The 22,019-nt window shown below is 46.2% G+C and overlaps 2 protein-coding genes across 5 annotated transcripts in view; both read right to left on the reverse strand.

The window, feature by feature from the left end:
* Window positions 1-1,563, reverse strand: part of osbpl9 (oxysterol binding protein-like 9) — a 34,092-nt gene extending 32,529 nt beyond the window's left edge. For both annotated transcript variants that reach the window (XM_042058198.1, XM_042058197.1), the window contains exons 1-2: window positions 1,422-1,563; window positions 116-166 (exon numbers count right to left, since the gene is read on the reverse strand). In XM_042058198.1, the coding sequence (XP_041914132.1) occupies window positions 116-166; window positions 1,422-1,532 (162 nt within the window). In that variant the 5' untranslated portion in view covers window positions 1,533-1,563. The remainder of the gene's footprint in view (window positions 1-115; window positions 167-1,421) is intronic.
* A 781-nt stretch (window positions 1,564-2,344) lies between these two features.
* Window positions 2,345-22,019, reverse strand: part of abl2 (c-abl oncogene 2, non-receptor tyrosine kinase) — a 41,592-nt gene continuing 21,917 nt past the window's right edge. The window contains exons 1-11 of one of the 3 annotated variants that reach the window (XM_042058195.1): window positions 19,257-19,493; window positions 17,766-17,930; window positions 14,232-14,527; window positions 12,936-13,208; window positions 12,375-12,459; window positions 11,875-12,052; window positions 11,463-11,647; window positions 11,096-11,248; window positions 10,612-10,701; window positions 10,129-10,338; window positions 2,345-7,473 (exon numbers count right to left, since the gene is read on the reverse strand). In XM_042058195.1, the coding sequence (XP_041914129.1) occupies window positions 5,717-7,473; window positions 10,129-10,338; window positions 10,612-10,701; window positions 11,096-11,248; window positions 11,463-11,647; window positions 11,875-12,052; window positions 12,375-12,459; window positions 12,936-13,208; window positions 14,232-14,527; window positions 17,766-17,930; window positions 19,257-19,386 (3,522 nt within the window). In that variant the 5' untranslated portion in view covers window positions 19,387-19,493 and the 3' untranslated portion in view covers window positions 2,345-5,716. Of the gene's footprint in view, window positions 7,474-10,128; window positions 10,339-10,611; window positions 10,702-11,095; window positions 11,249-11,462; window positions 11,648-11,874; window positions 12,053-12,374; window positions 12,460-12,935; window positions 13,209-14,231; window positions 14,528-14,870; window positions 15,005-17,765; window positions 17,931-19,256; window positions 19,494-22,019 lie in introns of those variants that run through there. The other 2 variants (XM_042058193.1, XM_042058196.1) reach the window with 2 other exon arrangements.

The following is a 22,019-nucleotide window of genomic DNA, read 5'->3' on the forward strand; positions in this document are numbered from 1 at the left end:
CTCCTTTGCCAGCATGCTATATCAGCCCCAGAGACATAGGGGAGTGAGTGATATGTAATAAAAGTAAGGAAGAAAAACTAGAGTGTGAAAAGGAAACATGCTGTCAACGCCTTACCCTCAGACGGACACAGCCTCTTCTGGAGCCACGCATCATTTTGTCTTTAGACTGTGGACAAAACAAACAGCCAAACGGCAGCAGTCAGTAAAAACAGAGAGGTCAGAGGCTAACAAGGCTATACAAAATTAAACTTATGAGAATGTAGTTGAACAGGGAAAGGTAAGCAGAATAGTTTGGTGGCTAACAACACATGACAACAATTGGGGATATTTCTGCGTGGTGAAACGTGTTCAGTAGGTCTGCATTTTTGGAGGGTATTCAAATAGTAGTACTCAAATGCGAGGCCCTTTCATGATCAGGTGCCTAGTGTCGGGAACATTTTAGTTCAATCGTACAGTGTTCCGAGCTCTCTACTTTATGCATAGTGTTGTTGTAGCTCAACGTGATCTTGCACTCCTTGTGAAATACTAGCCTAGATGCCCTGCAATGGTATCTTGTTTTCAGTAATCACAAAACGAGAGCCAAAGAGCTAGTATTACACCCGCCCCACTCCTAAAAAAAAAAAAAAAAAAACGAAGGCTGTGATAAAGGTGATCCTAGATGTCCAACGTTAGCTGGCAAAGCTGGCATTAGCTCTCTGGCTTCACAAATTAACTTTGCGACGAGGGGGCGTAAAGGCCTAGCCACTAGCTTGATTTAATAGTTTGCAACTGAAACCTATACATGTAACGCAGGTCAGTTCCAAATAATCTATGTGTGTGTGAATAAATAAGTACCGAAAGCAAGTTTGACATCCACCAAAACAGCTGTTTTTGCATATTTACCACTGTGGGAACTCCTTGCTATGCACAAGCAAAGCTGGTAACTTGGCCCACAGCATAACAAGTTTGGTAATATTATATTACCAAGTTTGATTAAATTCTCAGTATTTTGTTCAGTTATATCTAGGAGCTAAGATAGCTGGAAAAATGCCACACGTGGAAGCCCCCACCCTTTAAATGTTGCTGACAAGCTGTATCGATGGCTAGTTAGCTAACGTTAGCTAGCAGTACGGGGCCAAAGGTAGCATCTTCGCTACGTTTGGGATGTTGCTTCACTGCAAAGTTGTTGAACACACAAGCAAATAAAATCAAAGGATGTTATGCCACCATTTGTCAAGGAGCTTTAAAGAATTGTCCTGATAGGTCAGTACTACCGTCAGTGAAGTAAACCCGCCCCATGTACCAGCTGAGATATCCAACTACTGGCAACAGGCCTCCTGCCCATACTGTTTTCATAGACCGTAGGTATGTCCCTAGCTAGCCGACACAGACCTCTGTCGTAGTCTCACACTTTTCCAAGTATCTGTCTTAGAAATGCTTACCGTATAATACGACAGCAATCCAGCATTGTAATCCAAAACAAACCACCGATACTGCCAACCTTTCATGACGTTAGTCCATTTGCTCAGCGGTCCTTCCATGATGGACGCCATCTTTACACTTGGCCGCGGTTCCGAGGGGAGGAGCAAATGCGAAAAAAAAAAGGGGAAAAAAATCATAGATGTTACGTCATCACCTGACACAGCGCGTGTGTGGAGCTCAGGTGGGACCTAGGCTTTTCTACACTGTCTGGATAGCTACCTTTTTTACTGGTTGGGTTGTTTAGAGTGACACATGTCTGACTGGATTACACATGGGGATTTGAAATTAAGGATGTAATAGACTATTTCTATCACAGATAGGCTAAAAGATTCCAATCAATAGGAATATTTAATGAATTTTCAAGATGACAAAGCAGTCATCCTAGAAAGATTGTCTCAGAATGCTACCTTTTGTAGCCCACTGAATGTTCTCAAAAGTTACACTTATTTCTCATGGATAAATTGTTAATGTTTATAATGAATCGAATTTATTAGTTACTTTTAAATGAATCCAGTCCCTGCTACTGACCCACTAACATAAATGTCAAAACATACCACTACTAGTAGGCCTAGGCCTATGACTAAAAATAGTAGCCTGCTAATAATATTTCTAAGAATAATACAAAGTTTCATAAAACATGGTTGTTTTAAATAACACAATAGGCTAATTTTCTTCAAAGACAAATTGAAAAGATGCAGAACATTGTATTCGTAAACATTTTTATTGATTTATTATTTACAACAAGTTGAACACTGATAAAAGAACTTCACAGTAATATACTATTAAATGTGAGCTTTAAATTAGAAACACACAAAATATATTTTTACAAAAAGAAAAAAAATACTGTGTTAAATTTGTTAACCTCTGCCATTTATTTCTTAAAATCCCTGTTAAATTCACATATATTCAAAATTAAGAGTGTTCCATTCTCATTGCACTTTAAGGACTGAAGAATAAGTGGCCTTTGGTATAAATGATGCTTACATACAATTTCTTCAGCACTTTTTAGACCATTAAAAGAGACAGCCTCCAAAGGAGTTTCCAGGATAATAATAATAAAAAAAATGAAATTAAATGGAAAAATAAATTAAGGCATCAAATAAATAAAGACATATTGTCTAAAAAATTAAGCCACATTAACTAAGTATCAGTTGACTGAAATGGGACATTCCGAAACCAAAATACTTTAAAAGACACAGCCATGTGTTCTGGTTATGCATGACCTCTTAATAGATTATGTGACAGATTGGCATCCAGTGCACTAGCCTCGTGACATCAGTTTTGATGATGCAAAAGGCAGTAAGAGAAAAATACATATTTGTAATGCACTCATTTTCCCAGAACATTTTGTATATTCCTCAGTTTGAACGGTGATGAAGAACTGATGAGTTTTTATTCTAAATGTCACATTGTTAGAAGAGCAGAAAACCTTGACCATTACAGAAGGCGAAAAAATAACCGTCAAAGCAGGCATCAAGAACAATATTTATATATTTTTAAAGAATAAGGGGCAGGGTTGAATATATCTATTTTTTTTCTTGAAAAACATTTACCCCATGTCAATGGTAAAAGCATGGGTGCACAATACAGTAAGCATGTACCAGGTGTGTGTAACTGCATTACCTTTAAGCATTAAGTGAAGAACTTGCAGGCCGTTGTAAAAAGGCTGTGGTACAGGACATTAGGCTGTGACCAACTAATCTGCAAGGCATGGGCTGCCAGCACCTTTTATTTAACATGCAATACATGATGGCAGGTTTTTCTGTTTAGTGGGACAATAAATTGCTATGTGGATACGGGGCTTGGGGAAGAACCGACCATGTCTCTTCACTTAGTAGTGCACAAAACAAATCTTTTACCGAAGGCACCGTACACCATAAAGGGAAATATGTCCAGTAGGTAGAAATGCTATCATTTGAAGTGAGATGCTTAATAAGAATGACACATGGTGGTAACTGGTTGGTCAGAGGGAAACTGTGCAACATTCTACAAATCCATCATGTTGTAAGAACAGGACTGGAAAAGACAGAGCTGTAGCAATGACATGCAAGAAGCTCAACTTTCAGTCATTCCATTGCTGTTTCCATAGATTATACAAAGGTCTACATGATAGAACTACAAGAAGCTAAGCCATAAATACCTTCCCTGTTTTAAGTTCTCTCCAGTGTAAATGATCTACTGCTATTGAGACCTGTTGAATGAGCAACACATACCATTAATTAACCTAACCAATTTCTTACATCATGGAGCTCTCTTGTGTTTAGGCATTTGATGTTATAAATGTTAATACATTGTTTTTAGTGATCGTCACTTCACTTTATGAATTATTTCATTTTTTGTGTTATTATTGGCCAAACCTCTGTTAACTGGAAACTGAAGGCCAGCTTTAGTGAATGAAATAATAAAGTTAAGACAGGCTCTGGAAAATTCAGACTCCACGGTCTGGACCACTAGCCTGGAAATCGATAACTCTTCTCTACAGCGACACAATGCATGCCTGGGCAGGAAGAGGAAATCAGATTTCCTTTAGGCTTATTTTGAACATGGCAGCCGATGTATTCTAATATCGGACTCATACTGATGGCAAAGACTTCAAATGGGTGCAACACTGCACACCTTCCAATGGATAAGGTGTGGGAAATGAACAATGGAAAGACAGAACATTCCAACATTTGAATCAGAGAAAGACAGAGATGAAGAAAGATGGAGAGTGATGGAGAGAGAGGAAAGAAAAAGAGAGAGACAGACAGAGCAAGAGAGAGAGAGAGAAATAGAACACAAGACAGCATACATTCATAGTGTAGTTGAAGCAATGGGGGATGGAGCGTCTCCCACGTTCATTTCTGCATTTTAACTCTAAACATCAGTCCAGCTGTATACATCCCAGTACCCAAGGGTAATGTGACATCCATGAACTTTCCTGGACATGAAATAATGCACAATATTTACAAAAGAAAAGGTTTTTAAAAACATGATGTCTGTGCTTTTAATAAAAATAATTTAAAAATTCAAGTTTATACACAAACATATTCTAAAGTGAAACCATTAGGCTACCGCACAATTTTTGTGCAGGTATAAAATTATAATAGAAAACATAAAAAAATGAAAACGCACCTCTGAAATTCAACTTTGCTCTTAATGTGATGAATTGGAAATGTGATGGGCCTAAGATGCTATTGATCAGAGTTGCATTTTAGTGTATGACAAACCAGGCACATTGGGACAGAACTGATGGATTTCAGTACTGTTCAAATCTGAAGGCAACTTCTCCTATACACACACGGCCTGACCCTTTCCAATCATTAATTGTTACAGGGCCCTACCCTGCACCCAGCAAATGAGAACATTAACGAGTGACTTACAAACTCAAATAGCACCACGAGTACTCCTCTTGAGATGAAATGTATATGGCTCAATTTAACCAAAGGGGGCTAACCTTGTGGCTATAGACCATGAATGGTTTTGGCTGATCACCAATGAAGGAACTAACTGAAAACAAGTTAACAACTAAACTGAACCTACAGACACTTCTGGCTACATGGTACCCTCTCTTTGTAGAATGGTCCAGGGGATTAATAACGTTGATCTACACTTGTCCCATACAGCACACATCTGTTCTACAGCCCTACCAGTTCTTGTGAGGTTTGTGCACTGGGGTTTGATGGCATCCAGTTACAACAGATATGCATGTGAGTGATCTATAGTGTTGCCACGTGTGGGACTCCTCCCAAAGGTGTGAACCTCTATCACTACTATCGTGTTTCAAGACATTGGTGGCACTTGAATGTGTAGACTCATCATGCCTGTTCCGGTCAGTAACCCTGATTGACTGAACTTTGACATGATGTGTTTTGATTGGCATGTGATTTAGTCAGTCAGAGATAGTCATCTGAGTAACTCAAACTACTGGTAGTTTGGTGTACATGACGAGCTTATATACATGTTCAGAACTGTGTTCTCCACCGGTCTATACTGAGAATCAGCTGTAAACAATACTGAGACTGTCTGTAGTATTTTGTGTGTGTTTGTGTGTGTGTGTCTGTGTGTGTATCTGAGGTACTTCTGAGATTTGCACTCTCTGTCCCCCCAAAAGATTAAATAAACACTTGTTACAGAAACCCACTTTGTCATTTCCATTTTGTTGTGTTTCTGTGGTTTGAAATAAAAATGGAGATATTGAGAGATTGGAAGTTCAGAGGGAGTCAAAGGGGGGAAAAGGGGGGGAAAAGGGGGGGGGGTAAGGTCTTCACAGTGGCTACCTCTGCACCACGTCACTGATTTCTTTAATGCAGCTGTGCAAGTTGTCCAAAGCGGGAGTGTTCCCTAAACCCCCACCTCCTCCTCCACCTCCTCCTCCACCTCCTGTCCCGGAGGAGGCGCGGAGCTCCTGCAGGCTGAGCTCCAGTTTGCCCACGGCCTCGCGGAAAGCGAACTTGTTGCGCGTCTGGGGGATGCAGTCCACGTAGCCCGAGCAGTAGTCCAGGAGCTGGTGCCCGGCGTCCAGCACCAAGCTGCTGGACGCCGGCTCGGCGCTGCTGTGGAGAGCGCTGCTCAGGCTGTCGGCACACTCCAGCAGGGCCTCCTTGCTGACCTTGTCGGGGAGCACGCGCTCCACCTGCTGCCGAGTCCGCCGCAACGCCACCTTGGAGGCCACCGAGGAGGTGTGGGTGGTGGTGGAGGCGCCGTTGGCCAGCTTGGTCGGGGTGGAGGAGGGCGAGGGGGCCGGGGGCACTTGCGGAGGGGCCACGGCCGGCCTCCCCCGCTCTCGCTCCCTCTCCCCTCCTCCTCCGCCGCCCCGGCCTGAACGTTTCGTGGGCGTGGGCGCCTCGCCGTTGACCTCTGGAGGGAACTCGTCTGGCCCCTCCGCCCCGTAGGGCTGCGAGAGCGAGCGCAGCGTGGGCGGAGGAGGGGGTGCGCACTTGGGCTTGACCAGCCGTGGCCGGTCTCTATCGGCGGACTGGTGATCCGTGAGCAGCTTGAAGCGGTTGCCCTGCGAGTCCACCCCGACCAGGTGCACGTCCGCCGGGCTGTGTTTTAGCGTGGGCGAGATGACCACCGGCACCTTGTGGTTGTGCACGCCCGCTGAGCCACTTTTCGATGGCGACGACCAGCCCTGCCTGTCCTGTCCCCCCATCGTGTCCTGCTGACCGGCGCCATCTCCCTCGCCCCCTACGCCTGGTACCCTGGTGGCCGCCGAGGCGCCGCGCGGCAGCAGCTTGGCCTTGGGCCGCTCGCGGATCTGCGCCGTGCCCTCGTCCATCTTCCGGAGCGTGAGCGGCGCTTCTGCCGGCCGGCCGGGAGCCCCGTTCTCGGGCTGCGAGGTGGTGGAGGCCGTCCGCTCCAGCGGGGGCTTGCTGCTGCTGCTGCTGCTCTTGCGTGGCAGCGTCAGAGCCATCCGCTCCAGATCGGGAAGCCCCGCCGACATGGACGAGGTGGAGTTGGACCTGGGGAAGGGCTTCTCGTCCGAGCTCTGGGACTTGCCCCCACCCGAGCGCAGCCCCAGGGTCTTCTTGATCAGGCGTGGGGTGAAGAAGCCGGCCAGGCTTCCCCAGCTGCTACCGCTGCTGCTGCCGCTGCTGCTACCCCCTACCTGTCCACCGGAGGGCGCACCGGGTTTCTGACCGAAGGCGGCGCCGCAGCAGCGCGCCTGGACGTGGTTGGCCTCGCCGTGGGACGGGGAGAAGCCAAGCCCGTCTGGGGGCGGCGGGGCGCAGAACGCCGCCGTGGGCTCGTACTTCTTGTGGGGCTGCGTCTCCATCTCTCGGAAAGAGCTGCTGCGCTTGGGGGGCATGGGAAGGTTCTGCTGGGCATGGGCAGAGGGTGAGGAAGAGGAGGAGGAGGAAGACTTCTTCTTCATGAATGAGCTGAAGAAGCCGGCCTTGCGGTCCCGGGTGAAGGTGGTCTCCGAGCCGTCCTCCAGGAGGCTGCTGGGAGATTTGTCGCGCTGCTTCCGCGGCAACGCTGGGGAGCTGCCCGAACGGCCCTCCCCTCCCAACAGAGACGCCATCAGGCCTGGAGAGAGGAGACAAGATGGAGGACGATCAAAAAATGGCCCCCCATAAAATCCCCACCTTTACTAATGCAGCTTCACCAGTTGTGAAATTCTCAGAAATTGTCAAGACTGTCAGAAGAACTGATCAGAAAGACTTCAAACCACCAACAGTAAAGTGAATCCAGAAAAAAATACTTTTCATCTTTTTCTCTCTGATTGAAAGCATGATGAGTCATGGCTAAGATGATCACTTTCTCATCTGTCACGCTTTCCTACCTTGGGGGAAACCAGGTGCTAAAAATACAACAAGACGCATTTCCTCCACTCTGCCTTAATATATAACAATGACATGCTATTAATAGGATAAGACTGTAACCGGAACCTGGCTGTAGGAGGTTTTAGTCTTTCCCTGAAAGTGCCTTTGTGACAAGATAGGATTTTATGCATGTATAAATGGAAGCGTGCACCAGAGGACTTTGTTCATCGGTTCCGCTACAAGAACCCGGCCTGAGAGGAAACTGCCATTAGCTCTCCCTCTGGCCCGTCCTATGGGAGCCCCCTGGCTATGTGCCTGCAGGTTCTGCTTTAATAGCTGGCTTGCAGCAATAACGCAGTGAGGAACAGAGGCTTATGTTACTGTCTGAATCAGCACATCAGAGTGAAAGTGTGTGTCAGCATAGTGTTTGGCACAGCCTTCCCGTCGCTAGAGAGATACATCTTATCTGTCTTTGTGGTTGGTCTATTCCGCTGTGTTGCCAACCACCCCCCACGGGGCTCATACCTGAGGGATACGGCCTCTAAAACTGCCTTGCAATCATAGATTTCAGACAATAGGAGGAAGCTACTTGTGTGGGAATAGAGTGAACAGGGGAGAGATGGGCTATTGTGATGGGGTGAAAACACATGCTTGTGTGAGGAGATGCAGAGGGATTAGGGATGTTAGATTCTTCAAATATAAGGTTCTATATGGGTGAGTGATGGGGGGGGGGGGGGATGCATCCTGTTTGTGGAGACCACACTTCATTATGGAGTGAATGAACCAACAACCAGAAATGAACAAACAGAAATATCTTTTTTAAGTGGTTGTATTAGGCATGTCACCTAATTTAAATGCAAAGACCAAAATCAATCTGCTCAAGTGTGGATGGAGTATATTCAATATAAACACTGTACATAAACACATAAATGGTAGCCATCTTAGTTAGAATAAATAAGGCTATTTATAATCATAACAAAACATTACAAATATAGACAAGCTCTTCAGAATTACTTTAATCCAATTATAAATGACACATAGGAAGGCTGTTAGTGAATCGTTCAGTGCATTTCGGTATCAAATCAGCAATGAGTCAGCAAATCGGAGGATGAGCAGCACAAATCCACGCCAGGACAGGCATTGGTGTTGTTGACACATCATGCAGGATGCGGCTAATCTGCGGGTGGCAGGATGATCAGATGACACTGGGATTAAGGTAGGGAGTTGGAGGGCCAAAGCGGCCAAACACCAAGGAGAGACAGGCCCAGATTAGCTACTCTGTTTAATCTGAAGATAAAGCGCACTGATCGGATTAAGCGTGCTGGGGGCGGGCGGAGGCGGATTTGCCCCAGTGGGCCGCTCTCCAGGTTTTCTCTCTCTTTGATGTAGTGAGGGAGAATGTCAGATTTCTCTCTTTGAAATCATGTTAGTGAGGAGGATTATTAGGATGACTCATGAAGTGAAACCATGAGACTAGACTGAGGCATACTGAAGGAGAATGTGAAAAGAGTACAATCAAGGACCACCATTTTGATCAAGTATGACTACGAGTTCCCTTTTGCATTTCACTTGACAAGCTGCCAATGTTTTCTAAATGGCATACTTTAGTTCCTAATTCACATGGTGCCTCTTACCACTGACTGTACAGCAGAGATGTAAAAGTCTGGCTTCAGAAAGTAGAAGTCCTGCCACATTTTGTTGATTCTAATTAGCACAACTCTTAAAACAGGTAGATTAGATTAGATTAGATTAGATTAAACTTTATTGCCATTTAGCGGAGTACAGGTACAGAGCCAATGAAAAAGCCAAATGTTGACATCCAACCAGAAGTGCAAAGAAGCATTAAGTACCAAGCGCAGGTAGAGTATGGCTGTGTAGATCATCTAGTTAGCGAAATTACCTGTGCTAAGCCCACAAGTAGAACCAATACATGGCAGGACTTTTACTTTCTGAAGCTGGACTTTTACATCTCTGCTGTACAGATACACTGTTCCACAGTGTTCCTCCAGTACAAGGTATTTGTGCTTACATTTATAGGCACAAATCAGGGTTGTGCAAAATTCGAATTGCAATTTTACTTCCTGTTTGCTACCTCAATTGAAATGCAAGTGAAATTCAATAATTGAATTGGAATTTAAGAGCCAGTTTCAATTCAATTTTGGAATTCTGCACAACCCTGGCACAAATGAATTTGTGTGGCTCTGTGTTTTGGTTTTTCACAAATGACTTGCTAGTTGGCTATGTGTGCGCTAATGTTAGGAATCAAATGACTATATGCCGTCCTGTTCAGTGGGTGTGTGCTGCTCATTTCTCCCTGCCGCTGTGTAGGCACTGAGTGGTGTGGCGTTGTCTCAGTCGATGAAGATACGGCCCATCCGACGGAGCCTGCGCTGGAGTCTGCGGGAGCGTGATGGCGTACCTGCGGGGCCCAGCCCTCCTCCTCCTCCTCCTCCTCCTCTTTCTTCAGAGTCGCCTCGTCCATCCAGGCCGCCCTCGATGTTCTCCTTGTTCTCGGCGTGCTTGCGCAGGGTCCGGGAGGACACCTTGGAGGGCAGGAGTGGCATGTCGTGGCCGAAGGAGTGAGAGGAAGCCCCCTGGCTAGAGGTCTTACACAGCTCCTCTGCCACCTCTGCACGGGTAAAGAAAAGAGAGAGAGAGAAGGGATGGGAGAGAGTAGAGGGGTTATTACATGTGATGAGAAATGGGCTCAATGTCATTTTGAACAATGAGCAGTTCCTCATAATGTTCAGAAAATTGAAGCCAAGTCCCTCAAGCTATCGTGAAAAGGAGACGTTTTCATGTTCTACAGTGTGAATTTTGGGTCTGTTTTATGTTTGGCCTGAACATAAGTAAGTCTCAGTCTGTGTGTATATGAAAGGCATGGAGAGGAGAGAGCTAGTACCTTCTGAGATGCTGGAGTCGTGGAACATGGTCTCAAAGGCCTGGTGGGTTTCGGCAAAGGAGGGCCGGTCCATGGGGCTCCACTGCCAGCCTGGGCAAGAGACAGAAGATCCAGTTTAGGACGGAGAATGACACCCCTTACAAAAAATTAAATGTATGCGGCAGATTTGCAGCAAACCTTTGTGGGGAAACAAATGAGTTCACTAGAAAATATCACTGCCAGTGTTGGCCGCTAAAGGCAACCTTCCAGCAAAGTTCTGGCAACAATGAGAAGTTTGCCACTAGTGCCAAATGTGTTCGCCAGTGATTTGCCATCACACTTAGCCAATAATGGCAAACCTAATTTGCATAATGACATTGCTGCAAATTTGCTGCAACATTACCAAAAGTTGACATAAATTGACATACTTACATACTATCTACATACTTAGCTTCCCTACTTGTGCTAGCGCATATCCATCATTGTGTATGTATGTGGTACTCACAGGCCCTCATGAGCTCGTAGACTTTGGGTGGGCATCCCTCGGGCTGCTCCATGCGGTAGCCCTTCTCCAGCAGGTCGTACACCTGGGACAGGTCGATGCCCGGGTATGGGGACATGCCGTAGGTGGCAATCTCCCACAGCAGCACACCAAATGCTGAAATACAAACCAGAGAGAACGATCAGACACCATGTACTTTCACTAATATCAGGGATATGAGAACTAACCCAAGAAGCCCAGTGCTAAATGTCTGTCTATACTTGCTCATTACATGAGTATTACAGTAAGGAAGGAAAACTAGCTGTTTAAGGGACAGACAGACAAAAGAACAAGGGACATGAGAAGGAGAAGTTGTGTGTTCTTGACTCACCCCAGACGTCTGACTTGATGGAGAAGGTGTTGTAGGCCAGGCTCTCCGGAGCGGTCCACTTGATGGGGAACTTGGCTCCGGCGTGGGCCTGGTACGTGTCCCCCGTCATCAACCGACTCAGCCCAAAGTCCGCCACCTTCACCACGTGGTTCTCGCCCACCAGACAGTTACGTGCCGCCAGGTCCCTGCAGGAGAGGACACAGTAACAAAGCCCAGCATGGTCAGTGACATTAAAATAGTCCAAAAGGCTACACTACAAATACCAAGATGATACTACTATGGGCTACTTCCCATGAAGTTTAAATGTTGATAGCACAGACTTATTACAAATATTTCATTATGTTTCCATTATATTTCAATACTCATAAATATGGCTTTGTGGAATCTAAGATCTGTCCTGTGGAGCCCTCACCTGTGGATGAAGTTCTTCTTCTCCAGGTACTCCATGGCGGAGGAGATCTGCGTGGCCATGTAGAGCAGCACCACTGCAGTCACCTCCTCACGGTCGCACTCACGCAGGTAGTCCAGGAGGTTCCCGTGGGGCATGTACTCAGTCACGATGTAGAAGGGGGGCTCCAGTGTACACACACCTTTAAGTTGGAGAGAAAGACATTAACACACATAAAAGGCACACACATAAGTGCTCACTACAGGGAGAGAGATTGGAGTTTTCGGAGTTATCTGTATTCTAAAGATGTGGACAATGACAAGAGAATCTGATGACTACAGTGAAAAAGGGATTTTTATTTGATTATAGACAAGGGTAATGTATAAGTGCTTAAGAGCCTTCATGTATGTAGGCTCTCTTTCTCTCACACTCTCTCTCTCTCTATATATTATTAATCTTGTGAGTGCTAAGGGAAAGTATAATCACTGTGAAGGGCTGTCTGAGGCTGCGTATGGGGGGCTTACCGAGTAGCTGCACCAGATTGGGATGCTTCACCTCCTTCATGACAGCAGCCTCTTTTAGAAACTCCTCCACCTCCATAGTGTCTTCCTAAACACACAGAGCACAGGAAACATGGGAAATCAGGATACCATTCACTGCAGTAAATTATGTTTTGTGTTTTGAACCCTCGGTCACAAAAAGCTATTAATATGAAGACCTAATGATTAGCTAATCTTGAAATTTCCCTTGGGGATCAATAAAGTATCTATCTATCTATCTATCTAATGTATGGAGGCAAATTGTGAATGCAAATTGGGTTGTAATACATCAAATGGCCAATAGGTGGCAATATGCCACTGCAAAAATATCAGTTTCATGTCAGAGCTACACAATGAACCCATCACACACACACACACACACACACACACACACACACACACACACACAGAGCTACACAAGCAAAAGCACCCAGGATCTTGCTCCCACTAATCTTGCGCACCTTCCACAAAACAATGCCAATTAATGAACCCATTACACACACACACACACACACACACACACACACACAGTTGACCATCCCGTACCTTGAGTGTCTTGACGGCCACGGTGAGATTGTACTTCTTCCACACGCCCACGTACACCTCGCCATACTGCCCGCCGCCCAGCTTGTGCTTCATGGTGATGTCGGTGCGCTCCATCTCCCACTTGTCGTGGATGGGCGACACGCCGTAGACGGTGGGTTTGTTGCGCTTGGGCGCCGGGTAGTGCAGCGTGGTCACCAGGCCGTCGGCCACCGTCGAGTGGTGGTGCACGAGCTCCGCCAGCGTGCTGAAGCGGCTCTCCGACGTCACGTACACCTGCCAGGTAGGGGGGAGAGAGAACGAGAGGGGGGAAGAGATGAGATGGCGAGATTAAGAGAGGGATAAGGGGAAGAGGGAAAACATGGAGGGCTTAAAGAGAGAGGGATTAGGACTTGTGGGGGGTGAAAGGGGAGAAGAAGGAATAACAAGCCCAAAGGGACAGGCATGTACGAAGCAGAGATTAGGAGAGCGAAAAGGGCGAGAGAAAAAAAAAAAAGAGAGACAGATAGATGGATAGAAGAGTCAAGGAAGGAATGCAGAGTGGAAAAGGAAGACGGGCAGAGTGAAACAAAAAGGGCTGGAGAGGGCATCACTGATTCAGAGAATTAAGACAAGCAGTGTGGTGGACTCAGAGTGTGTGTGGTATCGATTCAGGGAGACAGAGAGACAGAGACAGAGACAGAGAGAGAGAGAGAGAGAGAGAGAGAGAGAGAGAGAGAGAGAAAGAGAGAAAGAAAGAAAGAAAGAAAGAAAGAAAGAAAGAGAGAGAGAGAGAGAGAGAGACAAAGAGAGAGAGAGAGAGAGAAAGACAGAGAGAGACAAAGAGAGAGAGAGAAAGAGAGACAAAGAGAGAGAGAGAGAGAGAGAGGGAGAGAGAGAGAAAGACAGAGAGAGCAACTGAGAGAGATGAGAGATGGACACTCACTGAATAATAGTGAGATGGGCAGACCAAACAGTGTAAAAGAACATTTATACACAAGCCTGCTACTACCAGGACTAGATAGAGTTGCACTGAGGAGGCTAAAGCTGAGAATGTCTGGACGTGTCACAGAGGGGAATGTTGTGTGTGATCATGCACCCATTCAGCTGTCACACGGACATGAGCCCAAGCTCATGGGACAACACGTCAGGGACGGAAGACTGACAGAAACAAGACCAACACGAGAGAGAGAGAGAGAGAGAGAGAGAGAGAGAGAGAGAGAGAGAGAGAGAGAGAGAATCACAGAGGAAGAGAAGGACAGACAAAAGACGGGGGAAAAAAGAGACCGGACACCACCACCCATTAAGAGTTTTGCCCACCTTGCCGTCGGAGGCGGTGTTGATGCGGTAGTGGTAGACGCGTCCCTCGTAGCGCAGCGAGATGGACAGCTGCCCGGGGCTACTCTCGCTCTCGCGCACCAGGAAGCTGCCGTTGATGAGGCTGCTGAGCAGGTACTCGGCGGCGCTGCGCGACACTGGCCCGTGGTACCAGCTGTGCTTCTCCAGGCTGTTGACCGGCGTGATGTAGTTGCTGGGTACCCAGCCCTGGCCGTTCTTGGAGCGCACCTCGCTCCACTCGCCATTCTGGTTGTAGCCCAGAACGCGCAGCTTCTCACCTGAGGAAGAGGAGGGGGGTGGAGGAGGAGGAAGAGGAGGAGGAGGAGAAAGTGGAGGAGATAACAGAGGAAGGATGAGAGGAGGAAAAAAAGAAATGAGGAAAAAGGGAGGGACAAGAGTAGAGGAGGAGTGGAAAAAAAGACATTTTCAAGATCAATATTAAATACCAAAATGCCAGAGCTCCCTTTTTCAAAAGTACAGACTTTGGTCTCCAGTCAGCCTTTACACCTTCTGTATGCTCCCATTCGTTTATCCCAATATCCATGGGCTGATCTCAAAGCAGAAAACCTCTCCTAACCTCACCTCACGAGCAACAAAACCACGTTATCTACAATGTCATACCAATCCAGTGCTTCTCAACGACAGCAGTCAGTCCACACAGCATTCTGGCTCTCTTCTCCGGAGGGGACTGTCCGCTCACTGTGCTCCGCCCACTCCCAGGCTATCTCCGTCTGTCCGTGTCCAACCGTCCTTAACCCTTAAAGGTGTAGGTTTTTGAACATTCTAAGTTCCGCAACAATTGAAGGTTCTAAAATTCTCTGTCCGTGTCCAACAGTCCTTAAGCCTTAAAGGTGTAGGTTTTTGAACATTCTAAGTTCCGCAACAATTGAAGGTTCTAAAATTCTCTGTCCGTGTCCAACAGTCCTTAAGCCTTAAAGGTGTAGGTTTTTGAACATTCTAAGTTCCGCAACAATTGAAGGTTCTAAAATTCTCTGTCCGTGTCCAACAGTCCTTAACCCTTAAAAGGTGTAGGTTTTTGAACGCAACAATTGAAGGTTCTAAAATTCTCTGTCCGTGTCCAACGGTCCTTAGTCCACGCAGAGGTTTTTCTGTCCCGCCGGCTTCGCTACGGCTAGACGCCGGAGCTCCTTACGCAAGGCGTCTTGGGCACTTGGAGGGCACGGGATCAGGCAAGGGACAGGGCACTTGTTGACCCAGTCTCTGGGTGTGACCTCCTTTCGCTCTCTCTTTTTTTAGGGCTGCTCTGGAGCCATGCCCATTTAAGGAGGACAAAGCAAGTACTGACACACACACACACAGAAACACAAACACACACACAGAGAAACACAAACACACACACGCGTCTCCCGAGGCGCAAATGCTGCTGAATCTCCCTACTCACTCATGCTCTAAAGAGTCTCTCTTATCCATAAGTCCCTTTCTCTTGTTCGCCCTCCTCCTCTCTTTTCCTCACTCTTGATGTTACTTTCGGCTCACGTCTTCTCCTCTCCTTTGCTTTGCTTTGCCTCTCTTGTAGTCCTCGCCGTTTCCTCTCTCTCCCGGTCCTTAATCGGCTAAGAGAGAGTGCTGATGAAGGATCCTCGGGCCAGTAAGGTCCTTGTGAATGAGGTCAGGTCAGGATATGGGCCGGGAGAGGCTCCGCGTGCATCAACACTTTCACTCAGAGAGGCTTAATCACAACTAGCTGCCGCTTCCCTCTCTGATTCTGATTGTGTGTGTGTGTGTGTGTGTGTGTCTCAAGAGATCATGGTAGCTTCATCTCGCTCTCCTTCAATCTCGCTGTTTTTTCCCCCCTTCCTGCTTTATATCTGCGCCATCAAGTAAAACAACTGCTGATGTTGGATCAGTTCGGCGCCTGCCATGATGATAATGACTGATGTCGGGTAAGCATACCTGGTGCCATCTCCCCACACACACACACACACCTTCTTTCTTTGTCTCCTGCCGGGCAGACCTGAGCGTGCAGAAACTCATCCCCCTTGTTTGGTGCCCGTGCCTCTGACTGGCGCGCCTACTGACTGAGTCTCCATCTGCCGCCCAGCCCAGCGCGGAAAAGGCTCACGTTTGCTCCCACGCCCTGTTCCAGCTGGGGCGATTTCCGACAGGCCCCAGCGAATGTCTAGACCGCTGCAGTGTGGCTGACGCTGAGCCGGCGGGGTCACCCATCGCCAGCGCTGCGAGCTTGGGCGCAACACACCACTGAGCTCCAGATGACCGGGGCTATTACCAGGCGAAGGCATGAACGAGGCCCAGACGAGAACCAGCGATTAGGGCCTAGGCGCGCCGCTAACTCCCATCTCCCTCAGATGTGAGCAGCCCTCCTGTTTACCCACCTGCCAGCATTACAGCTGAAGGGATTAGCCATTAAACGGGCATTAGACTGGCTGTGAGAGGGGAGGGGTGTGTCTGCACTAAAACTGCTCCTCTTTCTCTCTCGCGCACTCACACACACACACACACTCCTCTGGCTGACTCACGCTTAAGGCATTACAGCCAAGGCACGCTGGGGACTGTGGGCAATTAAGTTGTGCTTTAGTTTTTAAATGGGCTTCTCTTTTCCTGATTAAAATTTAAATCAGGAGAGGAGGATTTAATAAAAATTTAGAGCGAGCAAGCGCGCAGGAGACAAGGTCGTTCAGCTTCTAAAGCAAGGGCATTTTAAGCCAGTCCCCCTTGGGTGGGTTCCCCCTTTGATCCCTAATATTTTGGGGGAGGGCTGGAGGTGTGGGTTAAACGAAGAGGTTACTTTGGGGATAAAACTGAGTGAAAAAAGAGCCATAAAAAAGGATGAGACAAAGGACAGAAATGTGAGCAAAGAGAGAGGGATGGTCTCTCAGCACACATCCTCTGTGGCCAGACTCATCGCTGCGTGAGCAATATCTCAGGCTCCTGCTGGTATCAGCGCTGGCTGCCGGAGCCCGCGAGTCATCACAATCATCAGCGCCCTAAGGGCCGCTCCCTGAGGCACCCCAGCGAGGTGAGGAAGGGGGGCAAGACTCATTAGATTTCGGGTGGGGGGTACCAATAGGAGGAACTACTGTAGTAGTGTTCCTGTAGGTCTCCAAATCCAGAATGTGAACTGACCGTGAGAACACAGTTTAAGAAATGTGTCTACATACTAAGTCTATGATGTATTCTTCTAAACCAGTGTTGTATTTATGGCCTACAGTCTGGTTCTTATGGTCCGTTAATGCTAATGTGGCTAGCTAAAGCTGACAAAGTCCAACATGATGACCAGGCCATCTTTTAGCTAAATTGTGAAAAAACCTTTAGAGGTGACATGGCCATGTCATAATCAGTGCAATCAGTGCAGTGTATTCTCCATAAGACAACTCAAGTCCTCCAAGCTCCAACAATGTGTACTCTTAAAATGCACTTACGATGCAATTAAAATGTACTTAGTCTCTATACGATATATAAGTCAATACAACCACTGAATACAACTGTGATCCCAGGTAAACTGAGGTGTTGGGACACTCCTCTGAAAATACATACCTTTCGTAATGCTTAGTGTGTTGTCGCCGCTGGCGACAAAATCATAAAGTGCAACGAAGAGGTTGGGGTCGCTCTCGGTGGCGCCCAGCAGATTCTCCTTGGAGCTCCAGCGCACAGCCTCGGTCAACGCCGCCGAGTCCAGCCCAAACGGCCGGTGCAGGGCCTCTGCGGGGACAGAGAGATAAAGAGAGTTGGTGAGAAGGAGGCTAAAACGGTGCCGGCGAGATGGTGGTGTGAGGCATGAGGCAATGGGAGATGAGCAGAGGACGAGAGAAGAGACATCGGAGAGGACAAAGACCTCTGATGTAGAGAACACAAAGACATCAGTGCATAGACTCTGTTAAGAGTAGAGCAAAAGAAAAAAAAAAAAAGAAAGAGAATTGCTGATAGAAATAAGAGAGGAGTGAAGTGTTCTGTGGTTCCAAATTGGAATAACAGACATAAATCCAACACTCACTTATTGATGGTAGGAGGATGATAAATGAGCCGGTTTGAAATAGGAGTGGCAGAAGAGATGGAGAGTGCCCTTTCCTTCACACATTCTCTCACTTTTCTGAGAAGAGTTAGATGGAGTGAGAGAGTATTAAGTGCGAAGGAAGTGAGTTCAAGAAAGCAGAAAGCTGAAAGTGTGTAATGGTGAGTTCGGAAAGTCCTTTGAGGATCAGCCAAGACAAAGAGAAAAAGCTAAGAATGAACACTGACCATGTTAGTGTGACAGAAGAAGGGGTGAGAACTGAAGCTGTCAAGGAATATCAAGAGACTTCCAGGAACAGGGGGAAGAGAAAAAAAAAGAGAGAGAGAGATGGAGAAAGAGAGGCCAATTGACCTCTGCGCTGCCCTAAAATAGTCAGAGATAAGAGGAGAGCAAGAGAGATGAGAACTGAAAGAGATGGCTAACAAGAGAGCTATCTCAGTTAGCATCAGAAGGTCTGACAGATGGATGGACAGCATGAGAGGAAAGGTTGTGAGGACACATTACACAGATCACAGACAAAAAGACACACAAGAAGAAACATTTTAGAGGAATTAGAGCTCCTTGCACAAGTACTAACGACATTATTGTCCAATAATAATAATAACTTAAAAAAAACAAAAACAAACTGACAAACAGGCAGCAGACGTTGAAGTTGACCAGAAAGCCATGTTAGGTTTTAGCGTTTACTCCCTTTGCTCATGGTAAATAAACTCTGATCGCAAACCTATTCAAACTACCAACAGGGAACACAACGTCACTCATTGTCAACCAGTACTAAACAAACTCAAGCTTTACCCATGTCAGTTTGATTCTAATTCTTTCAACATCAGACTCCATCCATTCCATCATGACACTTAATTCTCCACTTAGTCCAAACCCCTTGCTGGCTGACGTTCCCCGTCGCTAGACACCAACTCAAGAGCTGTTATCGGTGGCAAAGGGCAGGGCAAGGCAGGCCCAGACACGGCCTGGTACGAGAGGTATGGTTCCCACCCAGGGCAGGGCGCTCGGCTCACCTGTGCTGGGGGCACCTGAGACGGAGAGGCGGCTGTAGATTGCATTTTTGACGCTGGGGCAAGGGTGGCCCGTGAGCCAGGCCCGCTCTTCCTCGAAACTGCTGCTGGGTGGTAGGGTCCTCAGAGTCATACTCTGTAGGCCACGCTCTCTTATGGGAATCGGGTTTTCGCGTTTTTCTCTTAGACGTGGTGGGACTCAAGAGGTGACTATCTCCGCTCTGCCAGGAATTCTTTACTCACTGCTGCTTTTTCCCCCCAGAACCTCTGGCTTTTAAATGAATGAGGGGAGTGGCTGGGCTGCGTGGTCGGAAAATTATGCGGGCTCCTTGCTAGACACACACACACACACACACACAGACTCTACAGCTGTCTTGCAAGCCTGGGCAACTGCTTACCAACAGAGAGGGGGGGGGGGGGGGTGGGGGTTGAGAAGAGACGAAAAGTGGAAAAGGGAGAGAAAGAAATGGCCACGAGTAGATTAAACAAAGACCGACTGAGAGGGCTGCAACAATTATCAATTATTTGATTAGTTGTCAACTACAAAATAAAACGGTAACTATTTTGGTTATCGATTAATCGATTTGTATCTTTTTTTTTAAGGAGAATACCTAATTTCTCTGATCTCAGCTTCTTAAACTTGAATATTTGTATCTACTCCACTATAACAGTAAACTAAATAGGGCTGAAACGATTCATCGAGTTACGCGAATAACTCGATTACAAAAATTACTCGAGGCAAAAACCCTGCCTCGAAGCCTCGTTACGCAGGGATCTGATTGTTCCACATGGACCGTTGTTCAGGAAGCACACCACTGCGTGTGAATCGTGATACATTCTGAATTTAGCTGGCGCGATGGCGGAGTCAAGATGTCCATAAATGGCAGAGAATGTCTAAAGTTTTCAAGTAAAGTTTTGGGATCATTACATACTCAAAAAGGAAAAGAACAAGCATCTGAACCGAAAACATCCACTCCATGCTGTTTCACCAAGCGTCAATAAAGTAGGCCACCTATCAATCTATCTAGCCTATCATCTATCTACGTAGCCTACAGCCTACATTGATGTTGGCTTATTTTAATCACATTCTGTGTTTGTAGCGATGTCGTGATATGTTTAGCTTTGATGTTTTTAAGTAGTAAACTTATTCACGTTCAATTGCAAGACACTATGCCTAAAAAAGAACCCCTTCTCATACACACATGCATGCACCCTCATCTTCCCTCACGCACCGCACGCGTGCACACACACACACACACACACACAGGTTGCCATAGCGAATAAGTTCACCCCAGAAATTTTGTTATTTGTTAGTAGCCTAATGGTAGGCTATTTTTTAGTAGCATAATGGTAAGTGCTGCAGGTGTAGAAATCTACATAAAACAGATTTTTACTTTGATGTCAGGTCTAGATTACAGCATGAAACTTGTTGTGCATATTAATACATTAAATTGCTTTCCCTTTTCTCCCTCCCAGCACTTCACAACATAGTATGGACAGCTTTGTTCGCCCAGCTAAGTCATGCACAAGAGCATTTTGAACATTATTTAATTGTTAGCACTTATAAACAGTAAATGGGTAAATTGCAATAAATGGTCTTAGTTTTGTAGCCTGATGTTGGAGTTAGAATAAATGCCTCTGTGCCAATTGCTTGATCATTTTACAGCCATGTCATTTTCGTTATGCATTATTTGTTTTGGTTGTTTAAAAATGCAAAAAAAAAAATATCCGATTAATCGATCGATAAAGTGCTATATTAATCGATTACAAAAAGAATCGATAGCTGCAGCCCTAAAACTAAATATTTTTGGCATGTGAACAAAATAAGGCATTTTAGGACATAATGTGCTTTAGGAAACATTATTTTTTCCGCAATCAAACAACTAATAGAATAATTGAGAAAATAATCAACAGATTATTCAATAATGAAAATAATTGTTAGTTCAATCCTACTGACAGATGAGGGGAGGATAATTAATGAGTAGAGCAGGAGAAGGAGATACAATACATCAATCGAAAGTGTAGTCTAGTAGTATGCGCGCACACGCGCACACACACACACACACACACACACACACACACACACACACACACACACACACACACACACACACACACACACACACCTAGTGTTGCAAGAAGAGAGAGAGAGAAGGAAAGAAAAAGAGGAGAGAACATCCATTCAAGTTTCATAATTAAACAAAACTACATAGAGGCCATTGGAATGTTCACCATCACACAGAGATACCATGTTTGTCAGCGTGACTAACAGCAAGTGTAAACACTGACAGAACAGCGACTAAGCCCATAAACAAGTTTAATATGGGGCGCTGGCATGGTTATTAAAACAGGATATTGAGAAATCCTGAAGGTTGAGGATTTTCAATAGTCAAAAATGCAGATGCTCCTTTTCTTTTATCCACACAGCATACTGTTAGTAGATTGATTAACTAGCCTACATTTCCCATCCACCCCTTGAAGGGATTGTGATGTGCTTTCTGCAACAACGAGGAAGTGTAAAGGTGTTACAAACTAAGGTGTTATAAGCCACATGATTTAATTCAACTGCTGGTCTGCTAGTCCACAACCACCACATCATCTTCATTTAGCCCACTGATGTAGGCCTCTGGCTAATGTACTATCTGGTCATTATTCTATGGCCAATAAGCATTTCAGCCCAGCAACATTTGTCTGAGTAGGCTAACTAAATATTAGACACACGGCATGGTAGGCAAGACCACGTCACCCGTGTATTCTACAATGACA

Source organism: Alosa sapidissima, chromosome 12 (assembly GCF_018492685.1).
Source record: "Alosa sapidissima isolate fAloSap1 chromosome 12, fAloSap1.pri, whole genome shotgun sequence".
In the NCBI taxonomy this organism is placed as follows: domain Eukaryota; kingdom Metazoa; phylum Chordata; class Actinopteri; order Clupeiformes; family Clupeidae; genus Alosa; species Alosa sapidissima.